The sequence below is a fragment of the Perissodus microlepis genome, chromosome 8 (genome assembly GCF_051167445.1).
Source record: "Perissodus microlepis isolate ML-2025 ecotype Zambia chromosome 8, ASM5116744v1, whole genome shotgun sequence".
NCBI classification, from domain to species: domain Eukaryota; kingdom Metazoa; phylum Chordata; class Actinopteri; order Cichliformes; family Cichlidae; genus Perissodus; species Perissodus microlepis.
This window is the reverse complement of record NC_140468.1, coordinates 26,800,809-26,828,411: the sequence shown is the minus strand read 5'-3', so window position 1 is coordinate 26,828,411 and position 27,603 is coordinate 26,800,809. Positions and strand designations below refer to the sequence as shown.

Sequence of the window (27,603 nt, the reverse complement as noted above, 5' to 3'; positions counted from 1 at the left end):
TAAAAATAGGAAGAGGGTTTGGTGTTTTTCAACGTAGAGCAACTACAGTCTCACTTTCTGGGTTTTTAAGAAAGGAGTGTTCAGAACCAGAGAGAGGAGATATGTTGTATTTAGCAGTGATAAGAATGATGAAAATGTGTCAGCTGGAGGTGAGGAGCAGACCTGGATCAATTTTCCACGTGCAGCACTCGGAAGAAAATTATAGGTTAACACCATTAGAAACACTCAGGCCAAGTTTTGGCTGAATTGTTTTACAGCTCAACTTCCATGTGTTTGTCACCCTGAGAAAACAAGCTCCAAGAATTTCTCCCTGAAGACAAGAAATGCAGTTCCAGAACAACGAGATGGATATCAAGAGCTCACGGCAGGTCAAGAGACAGCAGTATCCTGAGCAGTGAGAAGTCCACCAGCAGCAGCAGTTGTGCAAAACAACATCAGCATGGATGGATGGATGGATGGAGATATGCGTTTACAAAGAGCTGCAGTTTCACTGTGTGTGAATGGACGTTGAGAAGACTGTCTGAGTTGAACATTTGCCACTTTTGGAGCAAAATGGCAAGATGATACAGTGGAAAACACAGGACAAAGCTGAAAGAGAACTGACTGCCACTGGGCTGCTGCAAGGTGGGAGATGAGACCACGGTGAAAGGAGCAGGGGAGAACATAGAGCAAGACTGTTTTAGTGTGGGAAATGAAATTTGGGTTTAGGAAAGAAAAAACGACTGCCTTGCGTGGAGAATTGAAAAAGTCTCTGGAGCTCCGCAAAGAGGAGAGGTACACAAAATTGCACACATGAGTAAAAATGCATTAATCCTACTAACACATACACACATGCAATGAAGCTCATGAAGATCAAATAGTATTTTAAGCATGCGTTTCTGTTACCATCATCTTGTCTGGTTCACTTAGTAGGTTGAGAAGTGATACATAGACTAGTGAACTAGAATTATTTTTGGGAAAGATGATTGAATCATTGCAGAATGCTGCAGGGGGATCAGATGAGTGGAGACTAATAGATTATTGAGTTTCTTGTTTCTTATGTGTGGGGGAGGTCTTATCATGTTTTGGGGATTTACTTGGCTGATGCATTTTCTTTTGGTACCACTTTGAACCTGCCAATTAGTTTTGTTTTGAGCTATCATTCTAAAAGAGTATGCTTAGACATGTCCTAAAACTAGGCCTTCATATTTTTTATTTTTAACAGTGCACTGAGATTTTTGTTTGGCAATTTTCTATTCTTCAAGCAGGCCTACAGGATTGGAATCAAAAGCTCTACACAACATTTGAACAATCGGAAGTGAGTTTCTCCAAAATTAAAATGGGCTCGGGAGAAAGCCAGTTATTTGGGACAATCAGAAAGTGAGTCCCTGTCTAAAAGGATTCAGCGAGGTAATCCAGTCTAAATTCTTTTTTTCTTTTTTTGAAATGGCGTCCTGTTGCTGTGTAACGTCGGGTTGTGTTCAGTGGTTGAGAGGAGGCAGTAGAAACCTTAGCAGGATTGTAGGAAGAATACACGATCACACTGGTACTGGGAATTCCACAGCGTATCCTTTAATGCACATTCTCTTCATCAACCATACAAGGCTCGGTTGAACGGCTGCTGCTTATCAAACATGACAGACAGTGTTCATACAACCCGTAAAGTCCGTCTCTCTCCATGTATTCGCGTGCAAGTACATTGCTCCGATAAATCACAGAAAGGGCAGTGGCGCATACTAGTGACATCATAAACCCTCAGCTTATGTTACATTAAAGAGACACCACACCATTGTGACTGTTACAGCTGGCAGTAGAAACTTAATGCGACACAAGAGATTCCACTATCAGCAATAAAAAATAGGGATTGAATGGACTGACAAAAGCTTGACTGACTTGACACCAGTATGCAGGATTGCACCTCCACCCAGAGTGACAAAAGGGTGGATGTATCTATGTATGTTTCTTTTTACAGAACCAGAAAGGTGACAGCAACATCCTGGGTTGCATGAGCCTTTGGGTCGTGCTGACTTAACCTTTTAAATGCCATTTTCTGTGTCTGTGAATTTACCAGCGGTGTGTTATTCAAGACCTTGTATTGTTTGCAATGCAAATGTCACTGTGAGAAAGTGTGCATACAGATGTGCTGCACTAACATCTACATCACTTTTTCCACAGCAGAGGGTTAATCATGTGATCTAATCACATGATTTACAGCAGGACACACCACTGGCTAATGTTTTTTTTCCCTTGACACAGGGTTACAGGCCTGGAGTGGAGCTACTCCAGGGGAGAAGCCCTGGAATTTTTAAGAGACAATGCACAACTTTATTGTGCATGTCTAATTGTGTTAAGTTAACAAATGGGAAAAGAGAGTTTTCTGGGGGAGCTTTCTTTTTTTAAATTGCAGGGACCGTGACATGAGGGATATGGAAGAAGAGACTGAGGTGCAGAAGACTGGGAGAGAAGGCTTCAAGAGGACCAGTGAGAAGCAGGGACCATTCCAACTGACAACCCAGAGAGGAGTTAAGACAGTGGACTGCACCACTGGGCTTCCAAGAGATTGTCATGAGGAGATTTTGAACAGCAAAAACCTTAAATAAAGTGAAAGAGTTTCTATGTTGACGCTGAGGAAGACTACAGGAGTATACGACTTGCTCTGCTCCTAAATCCACAGCCGCATTGGAACAGAAATTGAGGGATGAAGAGAGCGTGCCAAGCTCCAAAAGTGACAGCGCAGAGGGAGATCAGCGGTGGAATTCTTACTCTGTAAATGGCACAGACACCAGTAGCCATGACCGCAACTGGGAATGACCACCTAATGCTGTTTCACTTTGCCATCCATACTTTGACACTCTAGAGAGGGCCTTTCCTCTGTATCATTGTTGTTTCCATTTGCATGTGAGAGCTTAGATTGTGAGGATGATTAAAGATGAACAAAGGGTGGTGGGAGAACAGTGAAGTGAGGATACACGGTGTGAAACTCCTTTAAGTGTGCAATAATGTTGATGTGATATACAGAATGTCAGGAAATAAATTCTGGTATTAATATGATTCTTAAGGTTTGATTTAAGCATCAAAGGGTGGGATTGTATAGGAATTTCTTTTGTTTATGTATTAATATCATTATTTTATTGTATGATGCCTTGGTGCCACTGGATTTTAACATGTCTCACACTTATACATGTTAGCCAGATGGTGGGGGTCTGGTAAGGAAGTTGGGGGGAAGCAGAAAACTCCACAGGAAGAGTCTTTTGTCTCTTCAACTACTCTGGGAGGTAGCAAGGCAGTGTGAACCTTAAGGTGTGAAACAGCTGTGTACTGCCTTTTGTTCCTGAAGAAGGTGTTTAACTGAGAGCCATGCTAGGCTCAGTGAGACTCTGCTGACCATCTGCCCCGCGATCATGCAGGCTCTCCACCAAGCTTGGTTTTCTGTTCTTTGTTTTGATTAAAGAATGTTAGCTACCGCTCACCGCTTGTCTGCAGGCTTTATTTAATGGAAAACTTCCACAACACCACATTCTTCCATTGCCCAGTGGTCCAGGTCTGATGCTTACATGCCCATGGCTGGTGATGTAGTAGTGGACAGGAATGAGCATGAATACTCATAGTGGTCTGTCGCTATGTTGCCCCATATGTAACAAAATGCAATGGATGTATTCCAACACCTTTCTACCAGAACCAGTATTATGGTTTTCAGCAATTTGAGCTACAGTAGCTCATCTGTAGGCTCTGTGGTGGCAGATTACTTTTCTCATGTATTAATCACATATTTAATCATATCACATTAGTTACAGTAATATCACTTTCTCACTTTACTATAGTAAGAGCACTCCTGTCACTAGTTTACATGCATGTGAGTGAGGCCATTGTAATGGGAGATGTTAAACAGATAGTGGGACTCCCTCTGCTTATCAGGGATGTAAATCCTTAGGTGACGGCCAACCAGAAAACAAGGTCATAATTCTCTCTGTGAGGGAGAAGGTATAGAGATCTGAAAACTGCTGTTCACAAACGCTGTCCATCTAATCTGACGGAGCTGGAGCTGTTTTGCAAGAATTTCCGTCTCTAGATGTGCAAAGCTGGTAGAGACATACCCTAAAAGACTGGCAGCTGTAATTGCAGCAAAACGGTGGTTCTACAAAGTATCGACTCAGGGGGCTGAATGATTACACACTACCCACTTTTCAGTTATTTCTTTGTAAAAAAATGTTTGAAATCATGTATGATTTTCATTCCACTTCTCACGTGTACACCACTTTGTATTGGTCTTTCACGTGGAATTCCATGTTTGTGGCTATAATGTGACAAAATGTGGAAAAGTTCAAGGGGGCCGAATACTTTTGCACTTTTGCAATGTTGGTTAACACACTTACACCCCCGCTTCTCCCTCTTCAAGTGCAGTGTAACTTTTGTCTCAGATGGGCACATTTTGGATGTGCTCAATATGAGAGCAGCCAGGTCAAGTACTTGTGTGAAAAATGTGCATAATTTGTTATGAATAGTGTTTCTTTTTCAGTTTTTTCTCCCTGTGTTCTGTTGGATCTGTAAATGTCAAATATATGTATCTGTAAATATATTCAGTAAATATATACTGTAACTCTAATGGAGTGAGTTCATTGTCAAAGTTTATATAGTCAGGTGTTCCAATCACTTCAGTGGTGACAGGTGTATAACTTAAGCTCCTTGGCATGCAGACTGCTTCTACAAACAAGTGCCAAACCATGCTACCTTTGTTATTATAAGCTAGAAGCATAATTTGACAGGAAGAATTACGTGCCAAAACATGCTACCTTTGTTAATAAGAGCTAGAAGCATCCTCTGACAGGAAGAATTATGTGCCAAACTATGCTACCTTTGTGAATGTGACCTACAAGCACACTTTAATGGGTAAAAAGAAGTGGCAAACCATCCTGGCTTTATGAATATGAGCTACAAGTAGGGCTGCACGATTTTGCATAAAATGAGAATCACGATTTTTTTGCTTAGAATTGAGATCACGATTCTCTCATGATTTTCTTTTCCAGTATAAATATTTATTGCGCTTATTAACTGCACATCAACTTCGTAACAGTTGAGACTGAACATAAAAACAATAAATAAACATAAAAACAACAAATGTCTCACATTTTGTCGTTGCCGCAAAATGTTGTACTGCTTGAAATTCCGTCTCCACTGTTGCTCAACACTGCGTGTATAGAGCAGGTAGTGCAACAATAGAAAAATAGTTGCGGGACGGCACTGCGTAGCGTTTGTCTAGGGCAGGGGTGTCAAACTCAAATACACAGTGGGCCAAAATTCAAAACTGGAACAAGGTCGCGGGCTAACATTAATATTTATTGAAAAAAAAATCTTCCTCCAGATTTAAGAATGAATCTCTTCTTATGGACTCAAACAAGTTTTGCTGAAAAACTGAATATGGAACAAGCAAAGCTTAATACTAAACAATATATATATTAGCTGTATAATACCAGTAGGCCAGCTCTAACAATAATTTGGTATGGCTTCGCGGGCCAGAGTTTGACACCTATGGTCTAGGGTTTCCTGAGTTTTGCACAGTGTTGATGGGAGCCATATCTTTGGTCAGGTGATAAGTAATAGCCTCCGTACTTTCTTTATGCCTGCGGGAGTTCGACGGGTATAGGGAAGCGCTGTATAAGGTTCCCGTTATTGATGTTTGGGTGGTTGACTTACATTTGTGCTGGAATTACTCTGTGACATCAGAAATGTGTATAAACTACTTAGGGAGGAAATTTTGACAAAGTAGGATGTTTTGTTAGAACACCGTCCTACCCATTTAAATTTATACTGAAATTATTGTGTGGCAAAGAAATGTGCATAAAATACGTACAGTAGGACGTTTTGCCAAAGTAGGACAGTTTGTCAGGGGACACCATAAAATTATCCTACTGGTAGGATGTTTTGCTAAAGTAGGACCGTTTGTCATAAGCCAGCATAAAATTATCCTACTGGTAGGACGGTTTGCCAAAGTAGGACGGTTTGTCAGGGGACAACATAAAATTATGCTACGGGTAGGACGTTTTGCCAAAGTAGGATAGTTTGTCAGAACACCGGCCAAGATGGCAGCACGCTAGGTCGCAGCGGCCACAGCGGGTCCAAAACCATGGTGCAATTTTGTTTTTAACTAAAGTTCTATTCGAGTTCTGGTCTATTAAACAGCTGTAATGTGCGTCGGAACAACAGTCTACAATCGTCAACAACTTCTGGATTTAGAAAAATGCCACCAAAGTCAGCCAGATGGAGACACACTGGAGAAACTGCGCCGCTGCGACATTCTGCAAGCTCCGAACAGACGGGCTATGGAGCCACAACATCTCTGCATCCGCCCGGAAGTACATCGAAAACGGTGTGCGAGGAAGCAGAAGCGCAGTAAGCGAGCCGGTATCCATGTTAGGCTAAAAGCCAACAGTAGCTGACCGGCACTCCCATCACTTCTGCTCTCCAACGTGCGCTCCATAGAAAACAAACTGGACTATTTGAGACTGCTGCTAAACACCCGGAAAGAAATAAGACACTGCTGTGTTCTTATTTTTACTGAAACATGGCTACACGGAGGCATCGCAGACCACGCTATCCAGCTAGACGGGCTAGCCAGCTACTGCGCAGGCAGAGACCCCCTATCATCGGGTAAGACACACGGCGGTGGACTGTGGGTTTACATCAATAACAGCTGGTGTAAGAATGCAGCGACTGTATCTGTGCACTGTTCAGAACTTGTGGAGATCTTGGCAGTCAGATGCAGGCCGTTTCACATCCCAAGAGAGTTTGCTGTAATGATCAGAGTTGCTGTTTACATCCCACCTAGTGCTAGCACTAATGCTAAAGGTAGTGGAGCACTCAGTGAACTCTACAGGATTATCAGTGATCTACAAACAGCCCACCCTGATGGCTTCTTCATTGTCACTGGGGATTTTAACAATGCCACACTTAAATCAGTTCTATCCAAATTTCACCAGAACATTAACTTTGTAACAAGAGGGGACAATATGTTGGACCTTGTTTGCACAAACATCCAGCATGCATACAAGGCTTCACCCCTCCCCCACATCAGACAATCAGACCACATCTCCATACTTCTCACCCCGGTCTACAGACCCATCAACAAACGGATCAGCCCAACCTTCAGAGAGGTGAGAACATGGCCAGAGGGGGCCATACCTGTTTTGCAAGACTGCTTTGAATGCACAGACTGGGATATGTTTAGAGAAGCTGCTACATACTCAGACACCATGGACCTGGAGGAGTACACAACCTCAGTGACCAGCTACATCAGCAAATGCATTGAGGATGTCACTGTCTCCAAAACCGTGGTCACCTATGCAAACCATAAAGCCTGTTTCTCTGCAAAGCTACGCAACCTGATGAAAATCAGAGACTCTGCCTTTAAGTCCAAAAATAGAGAAGCTTACACTACAGCCAGAGCAGACCTATTACGGGCCATCAAAGAGGCAAAGCGGTAGTATGCAGATAAGATCAACACACATTTCACAAGTACAAAGGACACTCGGCACATGTGGCAGGGCATCCAAACAATCACGGGCTACAAGCCAACACCTCCAGCATGCAGCAGTGATCCCTCTCTGCCAGACCAACTAAATGACTTCTTTGCACGTTTTGAGGCAGAGAACAAAGAGCCAGCAAGGAAGATGCTCCCCTCCCCCAATGACCAAGTACTCTGTCTGTCCACAGCAGATGTCAGGATGACACTTCGCAGAGTAAACCTGCGAAAGGCTGCAGGACCTGACAACATACCTGGCCGGGTGCTTCGGGAGTGTGCTGACCAGCTCGCAGGCATCCTCACGGACATCCTAAACACATCACTGAGCTCAGCTGTGGTACCTGCATGCCTCAAAACCACAAAAATCATCCCAGTGCCAAAGAAGTCCACTGTGTCCTGCCTCAATGACTACTGGCCAGTGGCACTTACGCCCATCATCACTAAGTGCTTTGAGAGGCTGGTATTCAGGCACATGAAAATTCAGCTTCCACTGAATCTGGACCCGCTACATTTTGCTTATTGTCAAAACCGCTCCACAGATTATGCCATCTCATCTGCTCTTCACCTTTCTCTCTCCCATCTCGACAAAAAAAACACTTATGTCAGAATGCTGTTTATTGACTTCAGCTCAGCATTCAACACAGTCATTCCCCAGGAGCTGGTAAAGAAGTTGGACTCACTAGGAATAAACACCTCCCTCTGCAATTGGATCTTGGACTTCCTAACTGACAGGCCCCAGTCTGTCTTCATAGGAAATAAAACCTCCAAAGTCGTCAGACTGAGCACAGGATCGCCGCAGGGCTGTGTGCTTAGCACACTGCTGTTCACCCTGCTAACACATGACTGTACTGCACAGTACAGCTCAAACCACATCATCAAGTTTGCATGACCATCAAGATGGTCAACAGTGTGAAGTTCCTGGTGTATGTAGAGGTTTGTAGAGGTGTATAAACATACACCTCTACAAACACCTTACAATAATCATCAAAAGACACAAAAACTACCACAAATCCACTACAAACTGGACCTGGGAACAATATGCTTATTTGCACACTTAGGTGTGTGTTCAGAACTATGTGACTAAATTATATTATATTTGCACATTTTGCACATGTCTTTGTCATGTCTTGTCAATAATATCCTGACAATAACTTGAAACTGGTATTCAATACCTACTGCACATTCCACTTTGTAGTGTCTCTGTCCTGTCTTTGTTTATCGTACCGTTAATATTGTATAATTACCATTATAGTATTTTACAGAATTGTATAGTTAGTAAGTAGTACCTTTTTATCCCTTAATTTTTACCGAAACTTAGCAGATTATTTATTTGTAATTCCTAGTTTTATATCTCTTGGAGATATATCCTTTATATATTAATAAATGCACCGTGGGGGGCTTAGGGTGCAACAGCATGTCGGTACACTGTATACTGTGTATACTACTGTATTGACAATAAAGCTCTTGAATCTGAATCTGAAGCTAAAGTCAAACTTTATGCTTTCTCCATCTTTAAAGTGATTACATCCTTGCATTACATACTTTAGGTTCATTTTCTGCAGGCAGGTTTCTGAAACAGGCAGATTTAGAATATAACATGCAGCGTTCTATAGATGGATACATAAAAAAATGAAAAATTACATGTATGTGCTAACTTTCTAAACACTTTGTTACATTTATGATAAATGGATTAGAAAGTAGATAAAACACATTTATGTCAGCCTTGGCCCATTAAAGTCCCTGCCTTTAAATTAACTTTGGCTTTGTGTGTTTCAGGTACTACACTCTCAAAGACTGAATGAACCAGCATTGCAATCATGGGTCATTGTGAGCATCACAGGGAAGGTTGAAGCCGTCCACTGCACCTGTATGGCCAGAGTCGTGGAGACCTGCACCCATGTCGCTGCTCTTCTGTTTAAAGTAGAAGCAACAGTGCAAATCTGTGGCACAAGGCCTGTTACAGATGAACCAGCATACTGGGTTTTGCCTGGTAATATGACCAAGATACAGCCAGAGGTTGGCCATAAGATGGACTTCTCCTCTTCAGCTGCCCAAAAAAAGGCTCTTGATCAAAACATAAACAGACCATCCATATTGAAAGGTAAAAAGAGCCGTCCTCTAAAAAGAAAAATCCCACCTGCTGCTGTGGAGGAGTTGTCACCGCTATTGGATACTTTGCTGGAACACAGTAAAGCTGTGGGTTGTGGGAATGACCCATAATGTTTTATCTAGGGCAGGGGTCGGCAACCTGCGCCTCCGGAGCCGCATGCGGCTCTTTTGTCCTTATAGTGTGGCTCCGCGTGGTTTGGGAAAATAAATTAGTAATAAACAAGTATTTAGTTGAAGTGTATTTTATTTATGTTAGTTCTGTATTAACTTGTACAGGGTGGGCCATTTATATGGATACACTGTAATAAAATGGGAATGGTTGGTGAGTCCTGTTTGTGACATAGGTATATGTGAGGGGGCAAAGTCCTCAAGATGGGTGGTGACCATGGTGGCCATTTAGAAGTCGGCCATCTTGGATACAACTTTTGTTTTTTCAATAGGAAGAGGGCCATGTGACACATCAAACTTATTGGTAATGTCACAAGAAAAACAATGGTGTGCTTGGTTTCAACGTAACTTTATTCTTTCATGAGTTATTTACAAGTTTCTGACCACTTATAAAATGTGTTCAATATGCTGCCCATTGTGTTGGATTGTCAATGCAACCCTCTTCTCCCACTCTTCACACACTGATAGCAACACCGCAGGAGAAATGCCAGCACAGGCATCCAGTATCCGTAGTTTCAGGTGCTGCACATCTCGTATCTTCACACCATAGACAATTGCCTTCAGATGACGCCAAAGATAAAAGTCTAAGGGGGTCAGATCGGGAGACCTTGGGGGCCATTCAACTGGCCCACGACGACCAATCCACTTTCCAGGAAACTGTTCATCTAGGAATGCTCGGACCTGACACCCATAATGTGGTGGTGCACCATCTTGCTGGAAAAACTCAGGGAACGTGCCAGCTTCAGTGCATAAAGAGGGAAACACGTCATCATGTAGCAATTTCAAATATCCAGTGGCCTTGAGGTTTCCATAGATGAAGAATGGACCCACTATCGTTGTACCCCACATACCACACCAAACCATCACTTTTGTTGTTCCAACAGTCTTGGAGGGATCCATCCAATGTGGGTTAGTGTCAGACCAATAGCGGTGGTTTTGTTTGTTAACTTCACCATTCACATAAAAGTTTGCCTCATCACTGAACAAAATCTTCTGCGTGAACTGAGGGTCCTGTTCCAATTTTTGATTTGCCCATTCTGCAAATTCTGTGCGCCGATCTGGGTCATCCTCATTGAGATGCTGCAGTAGCTGGAGTTTATAAGGGTGCCATTTGTGAGTAGCTAATATCCGCCGAAGGGATGTTCCACTAATGCCACTCTCCAGTGACATGCGGCGAGTGCTACGCGGCGAGCTAGGACAGCCACTGATGTTTCTTCATTAGTGACAGTTTTCTTGCGTCCACATTTTGGCAAATCCAACACTGAACCAGTTTCACGAAATTTAGCAAGCAGTTTGCTAACTGTAGATGGGTGGTCTTGTAGGGCGACTTGCATTGAAATCTGCTGCAATGACTGCGTTCACCAGATATCAACACAATTGTGATCCACTCCTCACGTGTTAACCTCTTCGACATGTCAATGGCTGTGAACAAAGAGAAACTTGTAAATAACTCATGAAAGAATAAAGTTACGTTGAAACCAAGCACACCATTGTTTTTCTTGTGACATTACCAATAAGTTTGATGTGTCACATGGCCCTCTTCCTATTGAAAAAACAAAAGGTGTATCCAAGATGGCCGACTTCTAAATGGCCACCATGGTCACCACCCATCTTGAGGAGTTTGCCCCCTCACATATACTAATGTGCCACAAACAGGACTTTAATATCACCAACCATTCCCATGTTACTACGGTGTATCCATATAAATGGCCCACCCTGTAGTTCTAAATTGGAAGATTATTGTGATATTGAAATGTAAAAATAAAATTATATTTTATTATTTTTTTTATTGCTCAAAATAAGCGTCACACTCGCGGAAGCCGATGTACCCGCCGAAACGCCGTGCATTTATCGAAACTTTCAACCCCAGCTAGGCCAATTATGGATCTTCGGATCCACATTATGTCAGCAGCTGTTCTCCACCGTGAACTATGTTAAAAACAAACACCGCTCACGCCTCACAGATGACAGCTTACAGTCCTGCTGTTCAGGGGGTTCAGAGGAGCAGAAGTCCCATTGTACCACGGCAGACCTGACGATGTTTGCATGAACATGCTTTTCAGCATCTCTTTATTGACCACTTTTCACACACGGTTGCTGTATGCATAGAGCCGGCTGTAGCTTTTCAGCTCACAGCCCGACACACACCAACACAACAGCATAGATAGCACAGACGTTAAGGCGGCGAGGCGTGATTGCGGTTGCCGCTCAGGTGCGTCCGCCTCCCCTGCAGCAGCGCTGCAGACCATGCCCCACCACACACATTAACCAGGTAAAATACATATTTAGGCAGAATTTTGCAAATATATATTTTTCATTTTTTAGCAGCATAGTGCTTTTTTTCCAATTATTTTTTAAAAGTCAGGTCAAGGCTCCAAAAGCCCAAAGGTGATATAAGGGTGGCGGCTCACAACAGTTTTTGTTTGCTACATGGATCATTTTAGTTCAGCTGGGTGTCTTTCCTTTTGTTATATTGCTTTAAGAGTTCAAAATGTGTTAATTACATAAATAAAATGTAATTTTCTCATTAGCACTTCATGGATTTCATAAGCAACACACCTTAGTTGTTCACACAAAGCATAAAGGTAAAAAAATATATATATATACAGTGTTCATTTTAGATGTCAAAAAGTATTTGCGGCTCCCAGTGTTTTCTTTTGCGTGGAAACTGGGTCCAAATGGCTCTTTGGGTCTTAAAGGTTGCTGACCCCTGATCTAGGGGGTCTAGATGTATGCCTGAAGTGCACTGCCATGTAAATAATTTGCATTTACTGAATATGTACTGATTACCACTGTTCAAAAGTTGAATAAAGAAACAAACTAATTTTTGCCTTTTTTTATTTTTTTATTAAAACCACTTTATAGAACATCACATCAGTTATAATGTAGAATCCATGTCTTTTATAGTTTACAAATGACAAAATGTTTACACAAAATCATGACAGCGTTTACATGATATCACCCACTACTAACACTACTTAATTTACTGTATCTTTTGAAAAAATTACCGCTATATATACAGTACAAGACTTAAGAATATTTAACAAGAGCAAGTTTCATTTTTCCCTGGTTTTACTACCAAACTGTTCACCAAAACGCAGCAAACCTTCACCATCTTATCCAGAAGGGTCACCTCTTCACCCTCACATTAAAGAAGTAATCTGATTGGCATGGTGGTATGTTCGAAGCAGGGATTTCGGAGTGCCTCTTGTGTAGAGCGGAAACCCAGTCACGATGTGTTTCATCCATTTCATAGGCTGGTTTGCTGCAATAATGCCAAATAATTAGCAACTCTATAAATAGAACGTAGTTCTGCAAAATCACTCATTAGGATGTTTGTTCTAATTTGCTATGACCTCAGAGTGCATCGAAAATGAAACTAATAGGCTATAAAGAGTGATATGAACTCCCACACAGAGTCTTTTATTTCACTGGTATGCCCATAAATTTCTGTGTCTTTGGAAAGCAGAGTTGAACATATTCACGTATAACGTTATTGGAAATTATCGGATTATGAGTGAATCAAAAATAACTACAAGAGCAACGCACAGAGGAAAAAAGCTTATGGTAGGAATTAAATCTAGGTCAGCTGTTAACAAATTACTTATTACTTACAAATTACTTAATTATCATGTATATGTTATAAATTTGCACTAATTATGCTGGAATGCTGTCATCGTAAACTTACGGGTGCCTGTTTTATAGAAATGTATTTTTTCCTCACATCTTCAGATTTCCAACATCTTGATTAAGTTCTGTGTGCATGCATGAAAATGCACAAGCGCCGATAAGCGAGTACTTTTATTTTGTGAACTGTTACCGGAAGTCTTGATGTTATTGGGTTAAACTTGGCACTGGTCCCTTGCGGTGACGGGGAGAAGTCTAGATCGGAAGCTCAGCACCTGGCGATGCGAGTTCACAGAGTTGTGAGGCGTCTCCAGGTGTTACACGGATCCCACCGCTGTCCCACCAGTCATTAACCCAGGCTTTCCCCCTGTATTTTACGCCCGATACACAGAATTTCCTGAAGCGATCATATGCGATTTTACGTGGTAATAAGGGGATGTCCGCTGTGTGAAACAGCACCGGATGGATGGAAGGATGTGGCCGTTCCATGGCGCACTGGAGTAATAATACAGTGAACTGACGAAGGATCGCTACAGTTTGGCTTTTCTCTTTCTTTTTACCTATCTTTGGAATCTGGTGGGAACGTGCAGTGTTTATTCCTAAGGCTTTAATCGCCTGTTATGTGCGTGGCGAGGAAAATACCCAGTGGAAGAGGTACAGCAGGATCCGACGTAAAGGCACAGAGCATCTGAAAAAGCTTCGTTTTCTGATTTGTTTGTTTTTTATGCTGGTGCGTAATGTACGTGGAATGAAGACAGAGAATGGATATAATTTGGGAGATACTGATCATTCTTCAAGCTAATTTTATTGTTTGTATATCAGGTGAGTTGTGGGTATATTTAAAAAAAACAACAATTCATCAATGAATTATCTGGAACTTTTTTTCTGAAATTCTGTCTGATATGGGTGAGATTTGGTTTATCAAACTAGTGTGCAGGAAATGGCCAGGTGGAGGGGGACGCATCAGAATGCACTCTAGTTTGTGCGCCTGGCGAGAATCATTCTCGTTGTTTCTCTCTTTGCTCACCTATACATACCTCTTCGCGTGTATGTGACCTTTTATGTGGGACTCAAAAACAGAGAAGGTACCGCCTCCAGCAACTGATGCGCAGTCTTTTGACACACGCATAACGCAAGATTGACTTTTTTTTCTTTTTGGTCACTCGATGGATGCATTGCACAAGAACTCCCACAGTCTCTCCTCACCGGTCCTTTCCAGTTTTTGTGAAGTCTCTAGGCTCCAGAAACAGTTCACTTAGAGTTATTGTCACATAAAGCTGTTATGCGCACCACTGAGTGCGCTGCAGTCTACGATATGAGGAGCAGATTTGGGGCTGTAGGTCATGCAGCAGATGTACCTAAGCTTTCGGCGCTTGCCGATGGAGCGAAGCTTTTACTCTCGCTCATGTTTCAAGCAAATACAGGAGTTCAACGCCCATTTCTATACTCCGTACCTAATAGAGCACGTTTCTTCTTTTATCGATATGTTAAAAGCACTTTGATAATTAAAAAGAAAGAATTGTGGCCCCTTTTGTCTTTAAAATTCTAAATTTGTCCGAATTTACCCGTAAGATTTTAGAACAAGACAGATATTTGCAGACCAAAAAACCGATGCGCATCAAACAAGCGAAGCTTCATTTTAAACACGTATCCGCGCCTCCATGATAAACAGCAGGGACACGATTTGGTTATCTTTACTGCTCTGCCTTTATTTATTTTTTTATCTGTCTTTCGAAATGACGCAAACCTGAGAATTCACAACGAAGACGCGCGTAAATCCTCCGTATTCACGCATTATGCACGCTAAGCTCTTATCTCATTTTTGTACCTACACGATGTCAGGGAGGGAAAATGATTTATATTCCAGTCAACCCACTATATAGTGTCCTAGCTTCCCTCCCTCACTCCTTCCCTACCTTCCGGTAGTGACTGTTTTAAAATGGTTGTAATTAAAAGCTTAGTACGGACAACGCTGTTCTTTTTCAACACTATTAAACAAACTTGAATAAGAAGGTAGAGGATTAACTTGCTGTCAGCCCCAGTAAGAAAAATGTGCTTTTCAGAAACACAATCAGCTAAGAGGTGTGGAATTTAAACTACAGCTGAGATTTACTGCAGCTGTCAAACACCATCATTCATCACATACATTAGTGTTTAGTGTTTAATCTCAGTTGTTCTAACCCTAGCATCTGGTATAATAGTCATCTATCCACCCCCAAGCATCAGTCACCCATGGGCAGTGTTTTCTGTGCTAAATCTAGTTAGTCAATTATGGCCTTTTAAAATATGTCCCTTTATGAAGTTTATGAACCAAAACTTGGTTGAAAATGAATAGATTAAATGCTGGTTCTTCAGATGAACGACATCTGAAAAGATTATGTTTCTGTCTCAATCTATGTTATAGTGAGCTTATTTGTACAAGTCTCTGCACAGTCAGTGCTTATTGTTCCCACATACTTGTGAAACACAGTGATACAGAAGAAGACCCTAGGTTTAAATCTGCTAGTGTTCTGATGAGGTCATAATGGATAAATGTTTTGCTTACCCCCCTCTTTACCAATTTAATCTTCTAGGACCTGGCGTCCACATATGTGGACATCACATTTTGGGTTATTTCGACCAAAATATTCAATTTTGCTCTACATGGGCCTGATATCCACTTACAAGGACATTATACTGCTATTGTTCTATCAAAATGTTAAACAAATATTCTCATATGTGGCTCTTATTTTTCTTAAAAACAAAAATAAGGTAAAAAAAAAAAAAAGGTAATTCTTTGCTTTTACATTCATCGGGCCCCAATATGCCCAAATGTCAAAGAGAAATTAAAAATGCATGTCGTGGAAGAGTTCGGGTCTTAGGAGGTTAAATACGTCCAATTTGCAGCCAATCACAGAGTCAGCCATCCTGATCCTTTTTTTTTTTTCTGTCTATTGTTGTCACCAGGTCTGGTGCTGCTCTCCCAGCAGACCACAACAAAGCAAATGGACTGGTTTTTATACAGCACTTTTCTACTTTACTTGAGCACTCAAAGGGATTTATGCAACATACCTCATTCACACATTCATGCAAGCACTTTATTCTATTCTTAAGGGCTTTCTATCTAACATTCTCTCTCCAATGGATGCATTGGAGAGCAACTTGGGATTAGTAACTTGCCCAAGGATATTTGACAAGCAGACAAGCAGCACGGTGGCAAGGTGGTTAGCACTGTTGCCGCACAGCAAGAAGGTCCTGAGTTCAATTCCACCATCAGGCTGGGGTCTTTCTGTGTGGAGTTTGCATGTTCTCCCCGTATTTGCGTGGGTTCTCTCCGGGTACTCCGGCTTCCTCCCACCGTCCAAAGACATGCAGCTTGTGGGGATAGGTTAATTGGATAATCCAAATTGCCACTAGGTGTGAATGTGCGAGTGAATGTGAGTGCGAATGGTTGTCTGTCTCTGTGTGTTAGCCCTGCGACAGAGTGGCGACCTGTCCAGGGTGTACCCCGCCTCTCGCCCCATGACAGCTGGGATAGCGCACCCCGCGACCCTGAAAAGGATAAGCGGAAGCGAATGGATGGATGGAAGACTGGAGCAGGCAGGGATCAAACCACAAACCTTCCAATTGGTTGATGACCTGTTCTGCCTCCTTGGCAAAAACACAAAGATACAATATTATAACACAAGTGGAACAAACCCTGTGAACTAATTGAGGCAGGTAACTCCAGTTAGAGAGTGTCATACAGACTTACATGTATGCCTCTCTTCATATCATATACTAAACACACCCTCACTATTTAGCAGTTTAGCAAATATCCCATCTCTCCCTCTGATGTGTCAGTGCTTCTGCTGCCTTGCCATCATTGCCTGCTGTTTCAACATTTCCATCACCGCAGCATACACCTGCAGTCTCTGGGGGACGTTTAGTCGTCACTCCCCTACTTCTGTGGTTACCATATTTATTGGAAGTGACGATCACCAAGACTGGATGCCAGGTTGTGTTTTCCAGTGCTGATACGAAGCAATAACTTCAAGGAAGAGCTATCAGATAGTAATTTCTGTTCCAAATTTGTTCCAGTTATTCTAAAACCAAGTGAGATGTCTTATGTCAATTCAACGACATTTTTCAACACAGTTAATTGACACATAGTTATACATGACATTCCTAAACACAGCATGAATAGCAATAACATTACTAGCTGCAAACCTGTCCATTTTGGAAATTTGAGTAAAATACAGTATTCACCTTTATATATCACTCAAGGTTTTAATTTCTTTGATTTATTTCAACTCCAACATAAATGTGTTGTGTAAATTGGCTCTAAAAGAGCTATTTTGACATCGTTTTTACACATATGTCATTTGTGAACCATTCATTTTGCTTGTGCATGCAATTTACAACATCCTCAGCACCACAGAGAGCATTCCTGGTGATGTGACCTAAATATCTCAGGCTATTCACAACATGTAGTTGTACTTTTGCCAAATAAGATGAGGGAAAATTAATCCACTCTAAACATGTTTAGATGTTCAGATTTTCAGTTTTGATCATCTTTTAGTATTTCTTATCCAGTTCAGTTTTTAAAAGTCAGTAGCTGCAAAGGAAATGAGTAAGTGGAACCTAGGCAGAGATTGACTTGGGTCTCTGTAACAGTGAATCCAAGGACATGTTGATATTCTCTTTACTCCTGAGGCTTGGTGTGGGCATGTACACATTCAGCTGCTCAGTTAAACACTGGCATGCGTGCTAACCTTTAGACCTCTGTGTCATCATGTGTACTTGTTGTCTGAGTCACATTTGACAGTGAAAATCTTTGCTTGATGGTGCTTGGGATTCTATAGTGTGTCAGCAGTTTCCTTTCAGTGACATTTATTCTTTAACAAATTCCTGATGGAATGGAATACATTTATTAGCCAAATGTAGATACACACACATGAATGTGGAATGTGATAAGCAAAACTTCAAAGGCAGCCTATCATGCACAGTTGAGCCTGGATTGTGGACACAAAAGTCTCGTTGACAAGGCTTTAATCTATGCTGTAATCAAGATGCAAAGTTTGGTGTCGCTAAGATGGCAGTGAACATGAGGCTGACTCACTTGGTGCTGTGACAGAACCCCTAGGTTATTATGAAGTGGAGGATCATTCGAAATCAAGGATACTCATAGTAGGGCTGTTTCAATCCACCAGTACACTATAAAGAATTTGCAACACATCAATCACAATCTGATTTAAGTTGCACCACATTTACAAGCTATTTTCAGCTTTTCTCTTATTCACTGGGGGTCACCACAGCAGGTAGCTCAAGCATCACTGGCTACAATTATAATTCTGATAAGATAAGATAAGATAAAACTTTATTAATCCCTCGGGTGGGTTCCTCTGGGAAATTCTGTTTCCAAAAGCACAGCACCGACAGAAGTTACAGTTACAGAATATTATATATATATATACACACACACACACATATATAAATACAGAGACATATATAAATAAAATATACGAAGGGGATAAATAGAATAAATAGGAATAAAAATAAAAATACAAGTGAATTGCACATTTCAAGTATTGAGGTCTATTGCACCGTTGACTATTAACAAAAGTATTGCACAAAAGGTATTGCACAGTGAGGTGAAGAGGCACTACAGCTTAGTTGTTCCCCCCTCCTTTGTCCTCCTGTTTCCCCTCCCTCTCCCCTCCAGAGAGGAGTTAAACAGGATAAATAAGAATATTGTTTCAAAAATTTAGTAAACAACTTTGTTAGTACATTTTCAGCCCCATTTTTCTTTTGAGAATAGATGTTAGTAGGTGGTGACCTTTACAAACTAGCTATTAGTTACTCTTTTGGACATTATACCCACGAATTTACTTTTTTGTGATTTCTAAATATCTTTATGGATATGCACTGTGTTGGAACAAGGCATCGAAGAAGACAACAGTGGTTGAATCTGCTGTGATGAAATCTATTCCCACTGCTGTGTAATACATTATTGTAAATTTAAATGTTATTAGGAAATGATCAGACAAAGTGGGTTTTCAGGAAACACTGTTAAATGGTGTGAGTGTGATTAAAATGGTGGATGGGTTCTTTTGTATTTTGAGAGAAGCCAACTGAGTCTAGTAATAGATTCAATGTTGTACTGATGCTGTTATTTTTATTATCTACATGGATGTTAAAATCACCCACAGCAATTATTTTATCTTAGGCAGAGCACTAAATCAGATAAAAAGTCAGAGTAAGGCCCAGGTGGACAATAGAGATCAACAAATAAAACTTTTTCTGAGTTTTCCAGCTAGGGTGGACAGGGCTAAGCTTCAGGTTTTCAAGTGAACTACAATTCTGCCTAGGTCTTTGGTTGATTAACAAGCTGGAGTGGGAGATTTCTGCCACACATCCCCTCTGGCCTGTGTTTCAAGGATTCTGTCAATTTGTAATACTCAGAGGTGTTGATTCATTTAAACTAACATAATCATTATGGTGTAACAAGGTTTTTCTTTCAGGCAGAGTAAATCAATTTGTTGATCAGTTATTCATTTATGTACTAACAGGGACTTATAAGACAGAGACCTAATGCTTAACAGTCCACCTTTCACTGTTGTACTCTTTGGTGCAGCTGTGGATACTATATTGTTCTTTCTTTGTGATTTTTTTGTATTTAAATAATTTTTGGCAGGTTTTTGTGAGGGAGAAGACATAGACTTTTTTGTATTTAAATAATTTTTGGCAGGTTTTTGTGAGGGAGCAGACACAGTCTTCAGAGGACTGGGTTTTGGGGGGATAACAGGAAGAGAGAAGTTGCAAAGAGGAATGTAAGACTGCTTCCTTGTCCCAACTCTGGAAAGTCATATTTTGCAGGGTTAATAAATTTGGGCAGATTTCTAGAAATGAGAGCTGCTCCATCAAAAATGGGGTAGACGTCTCTCCTGACAAAATCAGGTTTCCTCTAGAAGGTTACCCAAATTTCTATAAAGCCCATATTGTTTTTTGGACACCACTCAGATAGCCAGCAATTTAAGGAGAACATGAGGCTACACATGTCAGTCTTAAATTGATTAGGACGGGGAACAGAAAAAACTTTGGAGTCTGACATTGTTTTGGCAAAGCTACACACCAACTCAATATTAATTTTAATGACCTTCAATTAAATTACTGCCAGCCTGAATTATAATTTTACCAAATTAATCTTTACCTTTAACCAGCAGTTTTGAATTTCCCTCAATGTCACATGCTCTTTCCCCTGGAAGACAATTCTCTATAGTTGCCGGTATCCCTAGCTTCACGTCTCAAAACAGAATCGCCAGAGTTACCAGAGTTTGTTGTTTGGTGGGTGTGTCTCTAGTGCGTAAAAATGATTAGTCGTGGTGTACCGGGAGCTTCTGTTTAGACCTAACAGGGCCTACGATATCTTTGGCTCCCCTGGCTAAAGGTATGGCGTTATTTTTGTGCCACTATTCTGAGCGCACGTAAAAGGATGTAACGCAAAAACTCAGCTTTATTGCTAGACTGTCAAAGAAATTAAAAATAACCTAAAATGTGAATCTTGAAACCTAAACTAATTTATCCCAAAGGGTGATTCTGTTCATCTGGAAGTAGCGTTTTCAGTGGGAGAAACATTTCGTCATTCATCCAAGTGACCTGTGAAATATTAAAATCAGGTAACTTGATTCCCACACTTTGGTAGAATTTTGAAATACAATAAGTCTCATTGTCCATGAGAGAATGATAGTTAGGAAACATTTAACACTGTTATCCTTGTCTAATCAAAACTGAATTAGAGAGTAAATAAGACATTTAGCATAATGTTAGTAAGTAAGTAAGTAAAAAGTAAGTAAAAGTTTATTTATATAGCACTTTTCACAGACAGATGTCACAAAGTGCTTCACAAGAGAGGTAACAAAAACAGAATACAGCCATAAATACATCATAAAAACCCTGGTCTAATTAAAAGCGTTTTGAAATAAAAATGTCTCTAGCTGGTTTTTGAAGGTCTCCACTGAGTCCAGACACCGTAGAAATAGAGGGAGTGCATTCCACAGTCTGGGTGCAACAGCTTGGAAAGAGGAGTCCCCTTGAGTCCTGAAACGAGTGTGGGGAACCACTAAAAGGTTTTGATTCGATGACCTGAGGTTACGAGAAGAGGTGTGTATACAAATCAAATCAGCAATATAGGGAGGGACCTGTCCCTGTAGTGCTCTAAAGGTTAAAACTAGAATTTTAAAATTGAATCTAAATCTGATTGGTAGCCAGTGTAGTGACTGTTGGGTCTGCGCTTCCACAGGCCCCACTGGTTTAGAAACGTATTCCCGTTAACGACGAAGAAGCAAGACAATCAGCGATCGATCGATTTTACTTGCTAGCAAGGGAGGCCCACTCGGTGTCTCAGGAAAGCACTCTGAATCCAACCACAGACGACCTCGACTCTGGCCTCCGCTTGCCGCCTTTTATTGAAAACAGTTACAATACACACAAGCACCTCCCATTGTAAACCCCCCTATGGTTCTAAAAGATAAGGTACTATGTGTGTATGTGTGTGCACGTGTAAGCATGTGTGTGTGTATGTGTGTGTGTGTATGCATGTTTGAGAATGTGTGTGTGTGTGTGTGTGTGTGTGTGTGTGTGTGCGTGTATGCATGTGCGAGAATGTGTGTGTGTGTATGCATGTGAGTGTGTGTTTTTGTGTTTGGGGGTGCGTTTGTGTGACCTCCTGCCCACAGAAGGGTAATAAAAGCAGGAAGCTTACTAACCAAGAAAACAGAACCCTCAGATAGGATGTCCCTATAATAAAACACTACAGCCTCCCCCACCAACAGACTTGTTGGAAAGGTGGTCAGAGACAAAGGAATATCTTTGATCCTACAGTTTCAACTAAGACTTACAAATTTAAGTAACACAATGACAACATTTAACAATTTGACTCCAACAGGGACTTTATAACAGGAGTTATATGAGCTCCTTTGTTTAACCCTATAAAGCCGGTTGGAGCGGCATGCTCTGTTTTGCGTAATTAATTTTAAATCCCTGTAGAACCGGAACCACGTAAGCTTGCGCAATAAGTTTTTTTGCACATGAAACCAGAGGAGTTGTACTTACATCTTATGCCATCAGCTTGTCCTAGGTCCCGGTTTCCTTCCACATATAGCTTTGCAAAAATTGCATAAAAAGCGCTTGCAGGAACAAAAACATAATATTCCAGAAACAGGCTTTGTCGATCCGATCAGCTGTTCGTAACACTTCCCACATTGAAACAGACGTCAGCATTAACGATCGCATGTCTGCCATTTCCTGCCCGAAACCGGAAGTGACGTCATTTTTCGCGGAAAATGTAACTTGTAGGCCTTAAAAGCCTATCCGGTCGTTAAGTGATGACGTGACGAATCCTACTTCCGGGCCTAAAGTAGTCTGCATTTAATATGGCTTTTGTGTTGTTAACATTTTTAATGTATTTACTTCTATTTAATCTCAAAAAGCTCCTAAAACAGTCAGTGATCACTGTTGACCTCCCTCGGCTTTTATTACCGCTAATCATTTATTTAAGCTCAGTTTTTAAAACCTTAGGATGTAACTACAGCCCAGCCCATGCAGCAGTATATGAATGACTAACCTCGTATTGTGGATGGATTATCTCAGTTGTTCTCCTGACTGATGTTTGGTCCTTTTACAGCATCCTGTCATGCGATTACATTTGTTCCTGACCACCGAGAACACTCACGTTAACTTTTATCGAGTGGAAAAAAAGTTAGCTTGTTTATATTATGCTAACATAGCTGTGTCGCTAGCGGTCACGTAGCACATCATTATATACCAGCTAGCCAAACTTCAGTAACCCTACAAACGTCACTGCTGTTTAGTTTTCTGTCTTCATTTATGTTGGAAGTGATAACAGAGCTGTACGTTTTAATTTGTTTCCAAAACCCCGCAGTCAGGACATGCTATATTGTATTTAGATAGAAGCTAGCGAGCTAACTTCCTGCTAACTTCTAACTCCGTTAAATGTCATAAATTCCGTTTTCATGGATGCCTGGATGTTAAACTCAATTGTTACACCTGGTAGAGCAGAACGCTGATCATTTTATTAAAGATGAAATACTTTAGACAGTTTTTCAACTCTCAGTAATGCCATAGTGATCGTTTGATATATGGACCTGCAGCAGAGTTTAGGCCCAGACACGGCTAGTCAGACTTAACGACCGGATAGGGCTTTGGAGTTGACGTCACGCCGCAATGCATTGTGGGAGCGCGGCACCATTTTCGGGGTCTACGACTCAAAACAAACACACTGTGTTGGAATGACGATTACAAGATGCTAAAAAGCAGCTCAAAAGAGAATGGACTATATAGAGACCGATTTCGTTCAGAGGCGAAGCAGCGGTACTTGCAGAAAATAGCGTGCATTGGAAATGTGGACCCGTATGAAACACGCTACTGTCGTAGCCTGACATATTTTCGTACCTTATCTGTGGAATCAGCGCGTACAAGTCGTCATTCAAACAAAGGTAAGTCAGCTCAAGTACTGCGAGTGAAATGCGTTTGATTTCCCTGCAAACATTCACATTAGTGCAGCATAAATTCATTCATGAGGGGAAATTACAGTGAGAACATGTGGAGGCTGTTAGGTGGATAACATAGTGAGTTCAGTGCATTGATGAGACACTGTCCTGAAGGATTTAGTTATTCTTTATGGTTAAAGAAATTGCAATGATTTATTCATATTTATTATAAACAATTCTAATTATACATCTTGCGTCAATATTTGTATCTTGTGTCACTAAAAATACATTTTATTTTAATTTTATACATTGATTAATGACCTGCAGAATCTCCTTAAGACAATTAAGTGATTCATAATTGTCACTTTATGCTTTCTCCATCTCTAAAGTGATGACATCCTTGCATTACATACTTTAGGTTCATTTTCTGCAGGCAGGTTTCTGACAGAGAACAGGCAGATTTACACTATAACATGCAGCGTTCTATAGATAGACACATAAAGAAATGAAAAATTCCATGTATGTGCTAACTTTCTAAACACTTTGTTACATTTATGATAAAGTAGATAAAACACATTTATGTCGGCCTTGGCTCATAGTTCTTGTCTTTAAATTAACTTTGTCTGTGTGTGTTTCAGGTACTGCACTCTCAAAGACTGAATGAACCAGCATTGCAGCCATGGGTCACTGTGAGCATCACAGGGAAGGTTGAAGCCGCCCACTGCACCTGTAAGGCCGGAGTCGTGGAGACCTGCACCCATGTCCTTGCTCTTCTGTTTAATGTAGAAGCAACAGTGTTGATCCGTGGCACAAGGACTGTTACAGATGAACCTGCATACTGGGTTTTGCTGGGTAATATGACCAAGATACAGTCAGTGGTTGGCCATAACATAGACTTCTCCTCTTCAGCTGCCCAAAAAAAGGCTCTTGATCAAAACATAAACAGACCATCCGTATTGAAAGGTCAAAGGAGCCGTCCTCAAAAAAGAAAAATCCCACCTGCTGCTGTGGAGGAGTTGTCACTGCTATAATGCCATAATGTTTTATCTAGGGGTCTAGATTTATGCCTGTAGTGCACTGCCGTGTAAATAATTTGCATTTACTGAATATATACTGACTGAGTATCACTGTTCAAAAATTGAATAAAGAAACAAACTAATTTTTGCCTCTTTTTTTTTTTTATTAAAACCACTTTATAGAACATCACATCAGTTACAATGTAGAATCCATGTCTTTTATAGTTTACAAGTGACAAAATGTTTACATAAAATCATGACAGTGTTTACATGATATCACCCACTACTAACATTACTTTATTTACTGTATCTTTTGAAAAAAAAATACCGCTATTTATACAGCAAAAGAATTTCATTTTTCCCTGGTTTTACTACCACACTGTTCACCAAACGCAGCAAACCTTCACCATCTTATCCAGAAGGGTCACCTCTTCACCCTGACATGGAAGAAGTAATCTGATTGGCATGGTGGTATGTTTGAAGCAGGTCCCTTGTGTAGCGCTGGAACCCAGTCACGATCTTTCATCCATTTCATAGGCTGGTTTGCTGCAATAATGCCAAATAATTAGCAACTCTATAAATAGAAGGTAGTTCTGCAAAATCACTCAGTAGGATGTTTGTTCTAATTTGCTATGAGCTCAGAGCGCATCGAAAATAAAACTAATAGGCTATAAAGAGTGATATGAACTTATTTAGAACTTACCGGAATGAAAATGTCTGGAGCACCAACAGATATTTGGAGATGGAAGAGAACTGGATATCAGCTGTCTCACAGCTGCTATCCAGGCTAGATGCCTTTGTTTGCTAACATCGATACACGAGCTGCCTCATGTTGCTTCCAGGTTGGGAAAGAATGAAAAGACAAACCCTTTTCATGCTTATTCTCTTGCTGGTCGTGCGATCGAACATTGCAGCCGACCACACAGCAAATATGAACCATGGCTGTTGTGTGTGCCTTCGCTCCCTTTTCGCTTGCGCTTTGTTTAGACCCCCAAAATGGCGGATCGGGCCAAAATCCTTTCCACGCCCACCCCCGTGACATCACGCTCCAAAGCCCTATACTGGTGTTTTTATAAGTCATGTTTGACTTTATGCTTTTCTGAATAGTTTCTGGGATGCTTAGAACTCGAATTGCACTGCTGAAAATAGTTTATTTTGATGCACATGCTGTTTTCTTTGCAAATTTGCATCATAGGATTGTTTTTCATTTTTCCTGCAGTATATAAAAATTGGTGTATCTCAAAAATAAAACTATGAAGACACTCAAAATAAATTTCCTGTTGTTGTAAACTAGTTTTGAGGGATAAGCCTCTTAAATTTCTCCAAGTAGAAATATATGTAAAAACAAAACAAAAACAATTTTCAATTTTTTTGTAGTTTATTGCACTTTTTTGCAATTAATGTCGTTACTATGGACTTAATGCATACATATTATTAAAATATGGGCTATAACAGTTGTATTGATGTATAGCAACTTGAAATGCTCCCAAAAATGGCACTACAGCATGTAAAAATATAAAGTAAGCTCTGGCGGACTTGGTTGGTCTTAAAGGGTTAAGCGGGTCAGTAGTCTGAGTTTTGAACAACCTGTAGACGAGCTAGCCCTTTCTTGTTTAGACAGGTAAACAGACTATTACAATAGTTGAGTCTTGTAGAGACAAAAGCATGAATTATCATCTTAAGTTCACTTATTGACACCATACATCTAAGTTTTTAGATGTTTCCCAAATGCAAAAAGCAGGTTCTTACTATTTGATTTAAGTTTTGCTCTAAAGAAAAAACTTCATCAAAAATAACACCTAAATTTCTGAGGTTATGCTTCTGTGAGGAACCTAAATCACCCAGTCACTGTTGAAAGCCAGACATTACACTGTCCGGTGACACAATCAAAGGTTCAGTTTTGTCTGGGTTTAGCTGTAAGTAATTGTTGTTCAACCATTGCTTAATGTCTGTTAAACAGTCATTTAAGTCTTCTGAAGATCATAAGCTCTCTTCTCTGATTGGGTAGTATAGCTGAATGTCATCAGGAAAAAGATGATAAGATGCATCAGGAAACAAACAGGGGAAGTTTTAGGAGTGACGGCCAGAGAGAGACAGCAGAAAAAGAGAGAGAGCGAGTTTTGAGATGTGAGAGATTTGTGACGTTTAGCGTGTTTGGGGTGTGTAGTGAATGTGTTGTCTTGTGTAGTTAGTGTGTAGTGTTGTGGATAGTTTTGCGTTGTGTGTCAGAACAATGAGGCGACTGCTGTCTCCAGGTAGAAAAAGGAGTGATACACCTGCTGCTGTCAGACCTGCAGGTATCAGGCTATGATGTTCTCCTTTATAGTGGACAGAAATTATTTTTTTGGAGTGACAAAAATAATTTGTGTGTATATGGGGTGGGAATGCACGTTTGTGTCCGCGTGCGCCTGTTCGTCTGTGTCTATATGTCAGGTTGGGTCTTAGACTCAACCTCTCTGGGTACATCTCAGGCCCTCCAAAGTACGGAGGCCTATCTCCCCTCACCACACTCCCTGCCGGTGGCTGGTGCCCTCAGACGTTGGTGTGTTGGTGGTTCTTGTCGACTGGGGCTGGGCGCTCATGTATGTACCGGCTCACTCCTGGTGGCCGATTGGCGGGGCCTGGCGCCTGTGGCCCGGCTGGGCCCCTTACGGGGGGTGGGGTGCCCTCAGGCCTCTGGCCTCGGGGCCTGAAGCTCGGTCCTCTCTGGCACAGCTGG

The 27,603-nt window shown here is 41.1% G+C and overlaps 2 protein-coding genes and 1 pseudogene across 2 annotated transcripts in view; all 3 read left to right on the top strand.

The window, feature by feature from the left end:
* Positions 1–12,596, top strand: part of LOC146382123 (uncharacterized) — a 236,424-nt gene extending 223,828 nt beyond the window's left edge. Inside the window, exon 3 of the mRNA XM_084938447.1 lies at positions 9,272–12,596. Within this exon, the coding sequence (XP_084794573.1) occupies positions 9,272–9,715 (444 nt within the window). The 3' untranslated portion in view covers positions 9,716–12,596. The remainder of the gene's footprint in view (positions 1–9,271) is intronic.
* A 1,014-nt stretch (positions 12,597–13,610) lies between these two features.
* Positions 13,611–27,603, top strand: part of ca10a (carbonic anhydrase 10 (inactive)a) — a 314,556-nt gene continuing 300,563 nt past the window's right edge. The window contains exon 1 of the mRNA XM_084938446.1: positions 13,611–14,221. Coding sequence (XP_084794572.1) covers positions 14,161–14,221 — 61 coding nt within the window. The 5' untranslated portion in view covers positions 13,611–14,160. The remainder of the gene's footprint in view (positions 14,222–27,603) is intronic.
* The window catches only part of LOC146382122 (zinc finger MYM-type protein 1-like), a 30,388-nt pseudogene continuing 21,237 nt past the window's right edge, over positions 18,453–27,603 (top strand).